At 38.3% G+C, this 15703-nt stretch overlaps 1 protein-coding gene across 6 annotated transcripts in view; it reads right to left on the reverse strand.

Moving 5' to 3' along the window:
* The window catches only part of Nsd3 (nuclear receptor binding SET domain protein 3), a 130569-nt gene that overhangs the window by 15175 nt on the left and 99691 nt on the right, over positions 1 to 15703 (reverse strand). For all 6 annotated transcript variants that reach the window (XM_013076069.3, XM_004855352.4, XM_004855349.4 and 3 more), the window contains 4 exons: positions 12384 to 12540; positions 5946 to 6148; positions 5033 to 5145; positions 4205 to 4474 (listed from right to left, as the gene is read on the reverse strand). In XM_013076069.3, the coding sequence (XP_012931523.1) occupies positions 4205 to 4474; positions 5033 to 5145; positions 5946 to 6148; positions 12384 to 12540 (743 nt within the window). The remainder of the gene's footprint in view (positions 1 to 4204; positions 4475 to 5032; positions 5146 to 5945; positions 6149 to 12383; positions 12541 to 15703) is intronic.

Genomic DNA, 15703 nt, shown 5'->3' on the forward strand with positions numbered 1-15703 from the left:
AGAGGCAGGCAAGGTGCCACTGAGCTAAATCCCTAGCCCTGACTATGCTTTTCAATGACTGAATAATTCTAGCTATTTTGTCAAAGAACAACTGTCAGGGCTGGGGATTTCGCTTAGTGGTTCCACCATCTGCCTTGCAAGCGCAAGGTCCCAAGTTCGATCCCCAGTACTGAAAAAAAAGAACAACTGTCTTCATTAACAATCCCTGAAGTGCTAAAAAGACAGAAAAATCCAGGTTGTATTTTTTGTCTTGATTATATTACTTATTTTAGAATACATTTTAGAATAAATGCAACTACTATTAAAAAACAATGACAGTATGAAGCTGGATGGATTTCAGGATGCCATAAACTCTTCAAAATATATTTATGTGTGATATGCATGACATTAAAGTAATATAACTTTTTTTGCATTATATAACAACATTTTACATGTGCGTGGCCTCTAACAAAGCAACCTAATCCACATATCCAGTGCACCTGCAAATCCTACTGGTTCCACCTTCAACATGTCAAAACCCAATCACTTCTCCCTGTTTGCCTACAACCCTAGTGGTCGCATACCAAATCCCCTCTCTCCACTGGTCTTCTTGTTTTTTTCCCCAGTACCAGGGATCAAACTCAGGACCTTGTGCCTGCAAGGCAGGCACAGTGCCACTGAACTAAATCCCTGGCCACTGATCTTTTTATCACTCTCCTTCACACTCCTGCATACTCCAGCCAGTTATCCTATAAAACCCAAGTGTGGCAGACAGACTCTCAAGGAGACCGCAGGACCCCTGTCTTCTGGTGCTCCTGCTATCGTACAACCCCTAACTCCGAGTGTGCAGGACCTATGATTTGCTTCTACCCAACAGAATATGGCAAGGTTGGTGGCAGGTGCAATAGGTTGTGGTGTCAATTTGAATAAAAAATGCCAAGTGGGGCCAGGGATTTAGCTCAGTGGTTCCACTGCCTGCCTCGCAAGCAGGACCCCAGTTCAATTCCTGGAAAAAAAAACAAACAAACTGCCTAGTGGATTAGTTTAGCACAGTTCTGGGTGTGTCTGGATGATGGACTTACTGCAGAGGGAAGACCCACACCAGATGTGAGTGGCACCAACCAACAAACAGGCTTATAGCCTCGATGGCATAAAAAGGGAAAGAAGGAAGGCTCGCTTCTGCTTCTTTGGAAGAGCTCCAGTCTTCGCTGTCACCTCTAGACATCATCTCCAGGCTTCCAGTGCAGACTCTTTGGCTTTCTGATAGGGACTCAGGGTGGACTTTGCAGTGAGCTCCAGGCCTTTAACTTGTGACTGGAAACACAGACCTAGTAGGGAACCTTAGGTGGCAAGGAACTATGGGCAGCTCCAGAGGAGGAGAGCAGTGTCAAGCCAATGGCAAGAACCAGCCCCCAAAACTGCACAAAGAAATACCTTGAGGCAATCAGACCTACAGCTACATGGAATAATTCTGCCAACAACCATGCAAACAGGAAGTGGATCTGTCTCTAGCTGAGCCATAAGCCTTCCATCAGCCCTGCGGGAAATCTCAACCTCAACCCTGTGAGATTCTAGGGAGAGGACCCAGTTAAGCATTACCTGGACTCTTGCCCAAATAAACCGTTACATTTTAAATTGCTAACTTTGTGGGAATATTGTTACACAGCAACAGAAAACTATTACACCTTAGGGCATGGTGGCACATGCCTGCAACCCCAGTTACTTGGGAGGCTGAGGCAGGAGGATCACAAATTCAAGGCCAACCTGAGAAACTTGAACCTTATCTCAAAAAACTAAAAGGGTTAGGAATGTAGCTCAGTGGTAAAGTGCCCCTGAGTCTGATTCCCCCCTCCTGCAGTACCTCCATACATGAAAGAAAACTCATACATCACACCAGACCAAGTCAATCCCTACTAAAATCCTAGGAAAGTTTCCCCTCTCATGGCCAACAGGTTCCACAAGCCTAGCTCATCTCTGAGCCGCCCTCTTCCCAGACCAGGAGCTTGCCTGCTGCCCCTGAGCCTTGGGCCAGGCTTTTGTTTCCCTTGGGTTTGAAATGCTCTTCTGTGGCTATCTGCACGGCTTTTAACTTTACACATTCAGGTCAAATGTTGCCTCCTCGGGCTGTCCTAAACCCAGCAATCTAAAATAACAATCCCTGTCACCAGCTGTCTCCTTTGACCAATTTTTCTTGCCAGCATTCAGTGGTATTTAACAAATTTCAGTTTACTCTCAATCTCCTCTAGCAGACCTACAAAGGGAAGGGCTTTGGGACTTATTTACTAATATTTTCAAAGTGCCTAGATGAAATTCACTTCAAATGGTCTAACTTACAAAAGAAGGTACACAAAAATAGATGACCAACAATGTTCATCATAGAATAAATCTATCTAGGAATTGGTTAAATAAATCACAGTACATTTTACTATAGACTACAATAAGGGTATTAAAAGCAATGAAGTGAAGGCCAGGTGTGGTGGCACACACCTATAATCTCAGCACTCAGGCTGAGGCAGGAGGATTGCTTTGAGTTTGAGGCCAGCCTGGGCTACAATAGTGAGTTCAAGACCAAACTGAACTGTATAGCAAGACCCTGTCTCAAAAAACCAAACAACAAAAAACCAACACAAAACAAAAAAGAATAAGAATAAAGTAAGATCTATATCAGAAATGTATATATTTTGTTTAAATGGAAAAATAATATGATCATACTTATGTTGAGAAAACCTTACAAATATAGAATATACGTGTTTACTTTTAAAAAATTTTTATTACTTGATATTTGTAGTACATAATGATCACTTTCCTCATGGGGAGTTGGTTTATGTATTTACGTTTATCACTGCACAGAAAAAGGTCTAAAAGGCTCAGACCAAACTATTAACAACAGTTCTCTCTGGGGAGGAGACCAGGAATTATAGGGATGAAGGAGCAATTTTTATTGATTATCTTTCTGGTACTGACTTTACTACCCTAGAAGGTATTTTTAAATTACAAAGGTAATTTTTACAAAGGCAGAAAAATGTCAAGAGTAATTTTAGGGCCGGGGATTTAGCTCAGTGGTTCCGCCGCCTGCCTTGCAAGCACCAGGACCTGAGTTTGATCCCTGGTACCAAAAAAAAAATAAAAGAGTAATTTTAAATTCCCACTAGGTCTATGTCTCTCAGTGAATACACTTCTGAGTTCTGTGTAGCAGAGGCACGAGGCAAAGAGGGGTGAGAGTGGAACTGGGATGGGGGACTTGTTTTAAAATGCAGATTATTCTAGGCCTGTGCCAGATCTAATTTAGCAAGACACCGTTTTTAACAAGGATCTCAGAGGGTTCCTGGGAACTCTAAAATTTGAGAGCCACTCTTTGAACAGAATTTATTGGTGATATTAATTTTCCTTTGAGTTATCTGCATTTAAATTTTTTTCTACAATAGGCATAATTTTTTTATGTTAAGAGACTGCTTTGAAAAACTGTCTTAAAGTATAAAAATGAAAATATAAGGCAACCCACTTGGGACCCTTCCTGTCTCTCAGGAGCTATTCCTATTCCCCAATAAGCCTTTTCTACTCAAAAAAGAAGAAATATATATATATATATGTTAAAGATCTCCACTTTTTCCGATTGCTTTTGCATAAATAATTTAATTCTGAGATTGAAATGACCTCCAACTATGTAGGGCAGGGATTGCCATTATGTCCATTTCAGAGATGAGGAACTGAGGCTGAAGGAAATTAAGAAACTTGGCAATATCTTTATGGCTAATGAATTAAGATGTTAGCTTAAAGTCCAGAGTTTCCATTCCAGTACATTCTTGGTTTTCCGGTAATGCCTTTATTGAGAATTTTACATTAGGTTGTTCAACAAGTTTAAAAATATTTCAAGTAGAAAAGTACAACTCCTTTTTATGAATAAGACTTAAAAGTTTATGTACATTTTATTTTATCTTATTCCTACCACTTTCATTGTTGTTTTGGTTTTTGGTTCTTTGTGAGAGAGCCTTGCTACGTAGCTCAGGTTGGGCTTGAACTCATTATGTAGCCCAGGCGGGTCTCAAACTCGTGGTGATCCTCCTTCCTCAGCCTCCTGAATGCTGGGCTCACAGGCTTGTGCCATCACACCCGGACAATCCCAATAAATTTTATTCCTAGGATCATATTCTATTAAAGTACCCCTAAGCAACACAGGTCCTGGTCTGTTCCACTCAGACCTCTGCCTCTCTCCATTCCATGCTACCTTCTTGATGCTCCTTTTGGTCCTGAGGCCCCAGCCTCTCCTCTCTGTTTTGATGATCTCTGCATCTGGATAGAGCCTCTTTGTAAAGCACTGGTTCTGACAACGGTCTCCAGCTGGGCACACCTGCGGGTGACACTCGTATTGCAACATTCTGTTCAGACACTCTGATTCCAAGCCACAAGGGTTCTCATCAGCAGGCTTGCAGTTACAGCGGGGGATCTCTGACAGATCAGCAACGTGGATCTGAACCTTCCCTATTACTTTGTTAGCCTACAAAACGAAATCACAAATGAGAAGGAGGTAGAAGGTAAGTGCACTGTTAGCAATTTGAATAGGAACACCATAAACACCCAGGCTATTTCAGCCTCAGCTAATGTTGTGTGGTTAATTTCCCTAGAAATAAGCTAGTAACTATCTCTCCTTAAATATTCAAACCTGATGTATGCTTTGACACACTTACTCAGTGTATTTCTCTTTCCACTGTTTGACAGAAATTTCCTAACTGAAAATATATATGCTTGTCTGTGGGCACTCTGCAATAAAGGGACTAAATACCTGTATTTTCATTTGGTTGCCGGATAACCTGGTAGAATGAGAACCGGATTTCACATAAGCCATGTTGCTCGTAGGAATGAGGGGGTTTCTAAGAGATCTCAGAGCCCTGGAGCTAGGGCTCCATTTGATGCTTCCAACAATCAGTTGGTTTCACAGAAGACAGGCTGATAATTAGCAGAAGTTTCCACAAGTCAAAGAGAGCCTTTATCTACTGAGAAAGTAATGCATTTCATCTTTCCTATCAAATATTGGTGTTTTTATGAGTAGACTCACTTTGATGTGTTTGTAAGGAGGAGGTTTTCTTGAGTTTTTTTCAACCTCTAATGCTTCTTTACTTTCTCTTTGTGCTTTCAGTTCTTGGAAACGTTTTGCAGCTTCTTCCAGTGCTGACAATAAAATCAAACAAAGTATGTAATTATAAAAATTTAAAAAAAACACCATACTGATCAGATAGGTTCGTACCACCTTTCCAATGCCCTGTATTTATTTAACCCAAGATATGCTTTTTCAAATTCTATTCTGTAGTTTACCATTTGGCACCAGTGTAGGCCTAAAGACTAGGATATAACTCAGGAATGCTGGGCTCTATACACACCGCTGACTCAAGAGCAGAGAACCCACTTTCATGACAGAGACCCCTGGCTGTTGACCTTGTACTAGGTTTAAATTCATTTTACCCTCATCCAGCAAGCCACACTTCCTAGCAACACACTGTAAAAGTTGCTGTAAGGTTTTTGCTACCCTTCTGTGGTGAAGGAGCTTCCCTAAGATTATTCCCTTAACCAGGTGTAGTGTGCACACTGTAATCCCAGCAGCATTCTGGGAGGCTGAGTTAGGAGTATAACATGTATGAGCCCAGCCTGGGGATCTTAGCCATTTAGAAGACCCTGTCACCCTCAAAAGAAGGGGGAAGGGATATAGCACAGTGCAAAAGGTCTGGGTTAAAACCTCAGTACTGGGGGAAAAAAAAAGAAAATTCCCAGCATAATCTTTAAGGCTGGTAAAGAAACCCCGTTCACATATGCAGCATTGTCTATTACACTGAAATGCATTTCAAACTTGGTTCTAATGTGATTGGAGACTTATGGACGCAGGAACATGATGTCCGTGAAAATTCTAAAAATTCTCTAATACCAAAAAAGCCACATGCAAGTGAGGAGATGCTGAGAAACCCAGAGTCACTTACCTTTCTTGAAGGTCTTGTTAATACTAGTCTGCCCCTCAGCAAAGCTTTTGTCTCCTTCAACATACGGGAACACTCTGCCTTGGTGCACCCAATAGTAGTCATGAGAACCAAAGAAGAATACAGGGAAGTCTCCTAAGTCATGTTTAAGGCCCTGGATGTTCAGGGGTACAGACCTGGGATTGCAGATCTCTGCAGGCCACCATCTGAAAACAAATTCAATTTTAGACTAAGAAAATGGAAAGTCATGCTTTTTTTTTTTTTTGGTACCGGGGATCAAACTCGGGTCTTTGTGCCTGTGAGGCAGGTGGCAGGCAGTGGAACCACTGAGCTAAATCCCCAGCCCTAATGGTATTTTTTTATAAGAAGGCCAGGAGAAAGAGAGAAAAAAAGGAGTCTTGTAGTTTGCAATTTTCATTCATATTCTAAGAATATAAAATATTTTATCTTTAATTCATCCAAATCACACATCATTTGAAAACATATTATTAACTAATAACGTATTAATTGTTTTGTGAGACAGGGCTTGGTATGTAGCTCAGGCTGGTTTTGACCTCACTATGTAGCTCAAGCAGGCTTCAAACTCACAGTGATTCTCCTGCCTCAGCCTTCCAAGTGTTGGGATTATAGGCATGTGCCACCATGCCTGGCATTAATTTATCAATAATTAATAATAAGCAACAGACTAAACAAAGCAGGCCATGAACATCTGATCTAGTTTATTTCTTTAAAAAATATTTGACATTTATAAAATATATATCATGCAAATATGTTATACAGCATAATAACTCAGTAGCACTGAACCCACTACATAATAAGAAGTGGAATGTTACCAGTACTATTCCAAACCAATTTTTATCCTAGAAAAATCATGTTTTTCTCCTAGAATGGGCATACTTAATACCTTTGAAGGTATAAAAGATTATCTTTGAAAGCATAAGAGTCATTTTTAACAATCAAGGGAATCATTTTGAGAATACATTACTGCCACAGTAAAGAATGACATTTCCCTTGCAAATCAGCATTTTCTGAATCTCTAATTAACAAAACAAATTGGTCAAATGTATTAGATTTTACATCAGTTGATTTTAGAATCTAATTTGTCTTAGATCATAAGCATGGGATAAAGGCAGAGTGAAAACATAACCATTTCACCCTATGGTAACTGAATACTAAAAGCAATCAGTAAATGAAACAATCTGTAAGGAATATTTGACAGTTTCCAGAAATTAGACAATCCAGGAACAGAATAGTTAAGTTTTTTGCGGGGGGGGCGGGGGGGGCTACCAGGGATCTAACTCAGGACCTTGCACTTGTAAGGCAGGCGCAGTGCCACTGAGCTAAATCCCCAGTCCTAATGAAGCTTTTCAAAGGTCAAAAAACAAGGCTGACCTCAGTGATCCTCACATGGGCTTTTGCTGTATATAAAATCATTAATATGAAGAGTAAAAACACATAAACTTGAATTTTTTCAACCTCTTATTTTACATATGTCTAATAAGACCACTTTTCTCTCTTTAAACTTGTATTAGTGTATGTTTGCATTATATAATGGCTGCATTCATTGTAGGGAACTGGTACACGTACATAACACATTTCAATTCTCGTTTTTCCCCTTCCCTAAGTCTATTTCTTTAACCAGTCACTGTACCATTTAGAAGATAAATGACATGGTTGCATTCCCAGATTTATGTGGTAGAAAGTGAATATGTGTCATCTAAAAGGTGCCCTGCTGTCCATCTAAGAATACCATGGGTAAGAATTCATGCTCAAATTGCAGAAACAAAAACCACTATTTTATGTGATCATTATCTTGGTTTATCTTCAAAGCAGCTAGGAAATAGTTACTCTATACTTGTTTCAAAACCATTTTAGGAAAGGGCTGGGGATTTAGCTCACTGGCACCATGCCTGCCTTGCAAGCACAAGGTCCTGAGTTTGATCCCTGGTATTGCCAAAAAAAATCCCCAAAAAAGAAAAACCCATTTTAGTATAACTAAGCATGAACAAGACTGCAGTGTCCTAGGGTCAGTCAGGAAGGGACACTTTCTGTGAGGGTTGTTCCTGTAAGTACTTCCCTACTTATTGAAAACAAACAGCTGCACAGAGCCCCCCGAACTGGGCCTGACTAGAAAGAAATCCATTCAGAACCAGTTCATGGTCAGAAGTCCTTCCAAAACATACATGACATATCTGAACTAGATAGAAAATCTCACTGAGTTATGAAATGAACACAGCTTTGGGCTTCCTTAAATGTAGTGTGATTAAGATTTAAGTATAAAAAGTAAATTAAGGGCCGAGGATTTAGCTCAGTGGTTCCACTGCCTGCCTTGCAAACACAAGGTCCCAAGTTCAATCCCCAGTACCAAAAAAAGAAAAAGTAAATCAAGTAAAAGGACATTTTCATATTCCTAACTATAAAAAATACTTTGAAATTTACTGAAAGATCTGAAGGTTTCTTACACTGTTTTAGTTATTTCTTATCCAAGAATCCCCTTTCCCAATGCTGGGTATTGAACCCAGAGTTTTTGCACTGAGCCACATCCGCAACATTTTTTTTTTTTTTTTTTTTTTTGAGAGAGTGTTGCTAACTTGACCAGTCTGGCCTTGAACTTGTGGATGGAACTCGGGTCCTTGCACTTGCGCAGCAGGCATCAAACCACTGAGATAAATCCCCAGCCCTGGCCTTGAACTTGTAATCCTCCTGCCTCAGCCTCCAGAGTAGCTCAGATTACAGGTATATGCCACTGCAGCTGGCTCAGGAATGTCTTTCTATTTTTTAACTGTGTACCCTTCCCCACTCCAGAAGAAAGACAGACAGACAGAAAGAAAGAAAGAAAAATTATGAAAATAGACTGGGTTTCTTTTGAAAGTTAAAGCACACTGGGGCTGGTGATTTAGCTGAGTGGTTCTGCTACCTGCCTCGAAAGAGCAAGGTCCCGAGTTCGATCCCCAGTACCAAAAAAAAAAAAAGGAAAAAAAAAGTTAAAGCATATCAAAATATCACACTGGGGCCAGGGATGTAGCTCAGTGGTGCCACACCTGCCTGGCAAGCACAAGGTCCTGAGTTCAATCACCAGTACACTCCCCAAAACACACTGTACCCCCCAATTTGTAGTTATTACACACAATTAAAAAAATATTTAAAAACTCAAATGCAGAAACATAGAAAAGTAAAAATGCCTCTCCTTGTAATTTCATCACTCGGGCCGGGGATTTAGCTCAGTGGTTCCACTGCCTGCCTCGCAAGCGCAAGGACCCGAGTTCGATCCCTGGTACCAAAAAAAAAAAAATGTAATTTCATCACTGAGACTATTAACATTAAACATATTTCTTTCCAGTTATTTAAAATGCATCATATCCAGATCTACACTTAAAAAAAATTTTATAAACAAGGCCAAATGCAGCTGGGTGTGTCTGTATTCCAAATTCCTCAAGAGGCTGAGACAAGAGGATCAGCTGAGCCCAAAAGTTTGAGACCAACCTGGCTTTATAGTGAGACTCTAGCTCAAAAACAAAAAACCAAACCAAACAAAATGTGGAAATATACTACGTGTGTTTAATACGCCTTTTAAACTCAACTGTATTCCATAGATATCTTCCTATGGTACTGGACATACCTGAATTACCCTTCCGTGGGGTTTATGATAGTCTACAATATAGATGCATTATAATTTATTTGACAAAGCCTCTATTAACTAAGCATTTAGGTTATTTCAAATTGTTGCATTTAGAAATAATATTGCAGTAAACATGCTGTTAATTTTTGTCTACCTTTTTTGGGGGAGGGCAGTCTCACTGTGCAGCCCAGTGTGGCCTCAAACACAATCCTTGTGCCTCAGCCTCATGCTGGGGCTGACAAGAATATGCTACAATGCCTAGGTTCACTTTTCTCTTTAGATAAATCCCACGAAGTAAAGTGCTGCAGTCACAGTTCTGACATGATACCAGGCTACCCTCCAAGAAGGAATCTTTTCTCCATGGCCTCACTGGCACAAAGTTATCACTTTTAAATATTTGCCAATCTTTTAATTGAAAACAAAATTTTACTGTGCCTTTATTTTTAGTAAGGCTGAGAATATTTTTATGATTATTTTCTACTTCTATTCTTTTTTTCTTTCTTTCTAGTAAAGTATCTGTCTTTTCTTACTAAACAGAGGAGGAAATACTTTTCAGTTTGATAGTGCCCTTTGAAACTGTGATACCTTTTGCCATAGAATAGAAAATTATTCATGTATTCAAACTATCAATTTATTAAGACTAAGAGGTTTCTTGCCATGGTTTTTTTTTGGTACCAGGGATGGAATGTTGTTTTTTTAAAAGTCAGCGTTAGAAAATGTACCAAGGGGGGGGGGGGGAGGAGATCAAGAGATCGAATCACTATGTCTTTTTTTTTTTTTTTTTTGAGGCAGGGTCTCAGTTTGTAGTTTAGGCTGACTCTGAACTCACTATGTAGTCAAGGCTGGCCTAGGACTCAAAGTGATCCTCCTGCTTCAGCCTCCTGAGTGCTGGGATTATAGGGGTGTGCCACCACACCCAGCTATCATGATGTCTTATACACACACACACACACACGAACCAACTCCCCACAAGGAATGTAAATATTATGTACTAATAAAGAAAATGATCTGAAAAAAAGTTAATGCCCTGGTCCCAGCTAAAAATGAAGTTTTTATATTACATAAGTAAAATAAGCAGCATAAGACAGAGAAGACAACATAGTTCTTTCAACAAAAAACAAAAAACTTCAATATGGTTGAAAGTGTGTAATATATTTTTGTCGGGAGCAATGCTACGTAATTTTAGGAAAAAATCATTTGGTTAGCCTAGTTCTCCTGCCTACAGCCCAGCTATGGAATTCCGAGACATAATTGCATTTTGGCCTCCAGTCACAACTGAGACCTCAATGATCCGGTGATGCCGTCTGTGATTCTCCAGGACAAGAAACATCCTGGGAGCTGAAAACATCCTGGGAGGAACAAACATCTACTCAGTTCCTCCTTGTTCTTGGATTGTTACATCTTATTTACGCAGGATGTACTGAACTCTCTGCAAGTCATTTGTTACACTTTGTTTCTCCCGATGTACTGAATAAAAGGTGCTACGGTAAGCGGGGGGGGGCTTTTGTCTTTGCCGCCCAGAGCAGCAATGATCAGACACTAAGCTCAGCTTCTTCTCCGTCTCATTTTCCTACCTTTCCTGTAATTTGCCGTGTACTGCCATGGCTCGCAGGAGACTAGGACTTACTACAGAGGTTATGGTAACATCCCCTCTTTCCCTGTTCCCTATATATTTTGCTTAGGATTCTAATTGAAAGGCAGATAAACTTTATGGTGCTGTCCTGACCAGTATCTATTTTCTTAGAAAATTACAAACATACATCTCAAAATGTGGAGTTTTAAAAATATATTGCTCTAGAAGGGGTAAAATAAAATAAAATTCATTTAAAAAAAAATTGCTCTGGCCCAAATGACCATCAATCGACGAGTTGATAAAGATGTGGTTTTTTTATATAATGGAGTACTACTCGGCCATAAAAAAGGATGAGCTCCAGACATTTATAGCTAAAAGGATGGACTTTTGAGATATTCTTGAGTGAAATAAGTTGGACACACATGTTTAAATACCACATTGTTTCTCTGGTGTGAGAAACCAAAAGTGGAAATAAGGACTAAAATGTATAACAGATACCGGGAAATAGGAAATGTGAAGAAAATGTTCAAATGGGAAGGGGGAACAAAGGAGGAGGGGAGAGAAAGGGAAAAAGGGACAAGAAAGAAGTGAAAATAAAAGGAAAAAGTGCAAACAAAGCTTTTGTACATAGGGGAGGGAGGTGCAAGGGGAGGGGGGAATGGAATAAAAAAAATTTATTAAAATTGAAAATGTATGTATATATTGTTTCATAGAGCCTCAGTAAAAGCCCTAAAGGAAAATGTTCATTAAAATAATGGCAATCATACACACTTCTACTTCATTCTCTTAGTAACTAATGACTTTTTGTAGTAACTTCTCTAAATTATAAAAAGTCTCTTCCTTTACATACCATTTGGGGCTTCTAGCCAGAACAAAATGGGCCTGATTCAGGGACAAAGAGCTACTTTCAGTAGGAATATAAACTCTTGATCCTATCAGAAGTCAGAAACCAATATAAATCTAAGACACAAAGAAACTATTCTCTCTACTGTCCCCTCAAAACCTTTTATTCCAAAATCTATTACTTAGATCAGTAGTATAAAATGCCTTTCAGAACCTAAAATTAACAGTTAACCAACCAATCCCAAAGAAAAAGAAAATATCCAATAAGGACATAACCTTCCCAATTGCTAAAACCCAGACGGAAATCCGTTCTTTCTCTTGTACAGAGGCAGAACCTTGAAGCTCTGACTTTAGGCCTGGTCTGTGCAACAACTGAATACTTCCTCATTGTCCTTGGAAAACTTGCCTGTAATTTCCCAGTTTGACCCAAACAATCTGCTTGTAATGAAGTTTCTTGCCAGCTTTACAGTCATTACAGTTCCAGCGGCCTTCTGGAGTATCTATGTTCAGGCATTCCGGGTGGAAGGAAGCTGGGCACGACTCACAGCAGAGCAATCTTCCACCTTGAAACAAACAAACAGTCTTAGTAACTGAGAAAAGAGGACACAGAACAAGAAAGAGAAAGTTCTACTTAAAAGTGCACTAAATTCAACTCAAATTGGGAGAACTCAATAAAGGAACTACATCATATCTATAGTGATGGATTAAAATAGAAAACAAGTGAAATAGTTATATTTTGGGACTTTGGTGGCTATAAACTTACAGCTTTTGAGTGGTAAAATGTGGGCTACTGTATCAGTTTAGCAAGCAGCTTTAAAAACTGTTAACACATGACAAGATGGATCACAAAATCTTTACAATGAGTAGATGAGCAAGCAGGTTTTTCAAGGAAGTAAATAGCAATTTTCTTTTCTTATTTAGAGGTAAGAAAGAAAGCAATAGTCATCTTTGTATTTGAATCCAGTGGCAGAGTAAATCCCTTTACAATAAAATTAGCAAGAATGAAAACAGCCAATAGATTGATCGGTACTTTTTTTCTCCCTACAAAAGAATACAAAAAAGCAAAAGGAACACAGATTCTTGAGAAGAATCTGTGAAAGAAAAGACAGTCACACAGGCTATAAAACAGTGGTTTGCAACTTTTCCTCACCAAGGCTCCTGTTCCATTTCTGATGAGCCCACATGTTGTCAAACACTGTATCAACCCCCCTCCTATTTGTTAGCCAAAAAAACCCCTGTCAATCAAAGATACTGATCTGACAACAAAACAATTACTATATCATTAAAATCAGTGTAATATAAAGAAACTCCTTTTGCACAAATGTGTGATTCTGTTAGATCTTCCAAAATAATTCAACAATTTTGAACTTATCTTTTGATTTAATATCAAGAACCACTGCTTTATAGCACAAAAGTAAATAATTATCATTGTACAGTGAAGTGTACCATACGCAAGGGTATCTGTCCAAGTTCCCTATCTAAGCCCTCTCCTTTTAAATATACAAAATAATCTTGTAATTAATCCCAAAACAAGTGTAGTAAACAAAATAATATTTTTAACTGTAAAGAAATCAGAGTTTTTTTGGGGGGGGCTGGGAAGATTAGATATATCTAATATGTTTCAATAAGGTTCATCTCAAGATGAATATAATAAAGACAGTTATTGCAAAATAATTCATCTTTCTATTGGAAAACTAGGTCTACAAACCCACAAGTATACTAAGATTTAAAGTCTCATAAGCAAAGATTAAGAGCCCTCTATACAACTTGATCAAATTTCATGCTCTAACCTTCGGAGGGTTTGCTATCAATTTTCTAGAAAATCTTATTTTCCTGTAGACTTTCAAACTTCTAACATGAAAACAAAAAAAGAAAAATCCATACACAGCCAGAGATGAATTAAATTACTATATTTCCTCTGCTTAAAAGCTTTTACTTCAATCACCAGCATTTTTTCCTTTGACTGCAGATACCAAAATATGGATTTAATAGGTTCAATTCTCCAGCCCCAAGATTAGCTGCCTGAATGCTCTAAGCCTAGGTAGGGAATTCTTTTGTAAATTTAAAGTAAAATGAGATTATTCATTTTTTCATTGGAAAGGAATGACCAAAGGGAGAAAGTCTTTGCGAACAGTTTTAGAGAAGATGTGATTATAAGCACTGATGTGGAAAAGTCAGGTCTGTCATTTTTAATATTAAATGGTTCTAAATTTTAAGTCTTGTTTCAGAAGCAATACAGAGCCAGAATCATCTGTGAAAATTATCATGATAAATATGTTAAAAATACACAGGGGTATAGAAAAATTAAAATATGAATGATTCGCCTTGGTGCTATGCAAGAAAACTGTTTTAGGATGTAAGAGAACATATAGTTCAAGCTAGGTGGAGGGCTCAAAACAATTTCAATTCATGTCAAGGTTAATATTGAGTCTGAAAACAAAGCAACAACTTAATCTGATTTTTTTTTGGTACCGGGGATCGAACTCGGGACCTTGTGTTTGTGAGGCAGGTGGCGGCACCACTGAGCTAAATCCCTGGCCCCTAATTAATCTGATTTTATAAAGATGGCAGCAGGAAAATAAAGCATTTCCTAAAATGCCTCAGATAGACTAATTTTACTGCCTTATGGAATAAGTCAGACCTATGTCCTTTTTTATTTTGGAAGCAGGCGGCATCATGAATAAGGTAATAAAATTTGATTTCAAGGGAAACACAAAAATTTTTTTCCAGTGTTTCTAATGGGTTCTAATCAACTTGCTTACACTTTCTTTGAGTTACAAGTTGCCATTTCAGATATCTGACAAAGAGCAAAGATGCACCAAATAGGCAACACAGAGAATGAAAAAAATTCAAATATACCTAGTATACATACATGGTATACTATGAATGAATTTTTCCTTACAGATTCTGAACCTGGCCCCAAGATTGCAATGGGAACATATACAGAAAAAGGCCTTACCTTCCATGCTCACTGAATTTTCCCTCTGGAATAACTCCCAAAATAATATATTATTGTTGAGTCACTTTTTCCCTTTATTACAAATAAGCTATGGAAAGCTAAACAGGATAAAGCTTTCTTCCACAGACAAAATTAACTCAGAAAAAATTACATATATATACATGCACATACATTTAGCTCTTAGTTCTCCGCAGATAAATTATCCATCAGCAATTCAGCTGGGTTGCCTTCCAACATCCAGTCTTTGGGGTATTCCCTACACCCTCACTTTCCCACCAAAGTCTCCTAAGGTAAGGACAACCAGTTTTTATAGGATCTTAAAACATTTAAGAAACAAAATTATAGAACATATTCTAAAATCAAACTTTTAAGTACTATATATAGGTTTCCTTTTAATAACCTGAATTATTTGATGGTTATAAACTATATAATATCTATTTTATTCTAACAAGAATGATAGTTTTACTTCAGGCAAAAGTGAAAAGTTCTTAAAATATGTTTTAATCCACAAAATCCTAGTTTTTATACTATTTTAATAACCTAAATATATGGAATGTGTGAAAATTTATTCAAGGAGAAAAGTAAAAATTTGTAATAGAATTATTTTAAGCCCTTTTTATAATTTTGCAACCATATGAAGACACAGTCACAACCACCAAGGCAGAATTTACCAAAAGCAACAGATGGTGCTTTTACACCACTTCCCCCCTTTACTTAAAGAGAAAAAAATAGGAAATGCAAAAATAAAAGCAAGAGATAAACTATTT

Source organism: Heterocephalus glaber, unplaced genomic scaffold (genome assembly GCF_053883595.1).
Source record: "Heterocephalus glaber isolate CG9 unplaced genomic scaffold, H.glaber_assembly_v1.0 deba00001461, whole genome shotgun sequence".
NCBI classification, from domain to species: domain Eukaryota; kingdom Metazoa; phylum Chordata; class Mammalia; order Rodentia; family Bathyergidae; genus Heterocephalus; species Heterocephalus glaber.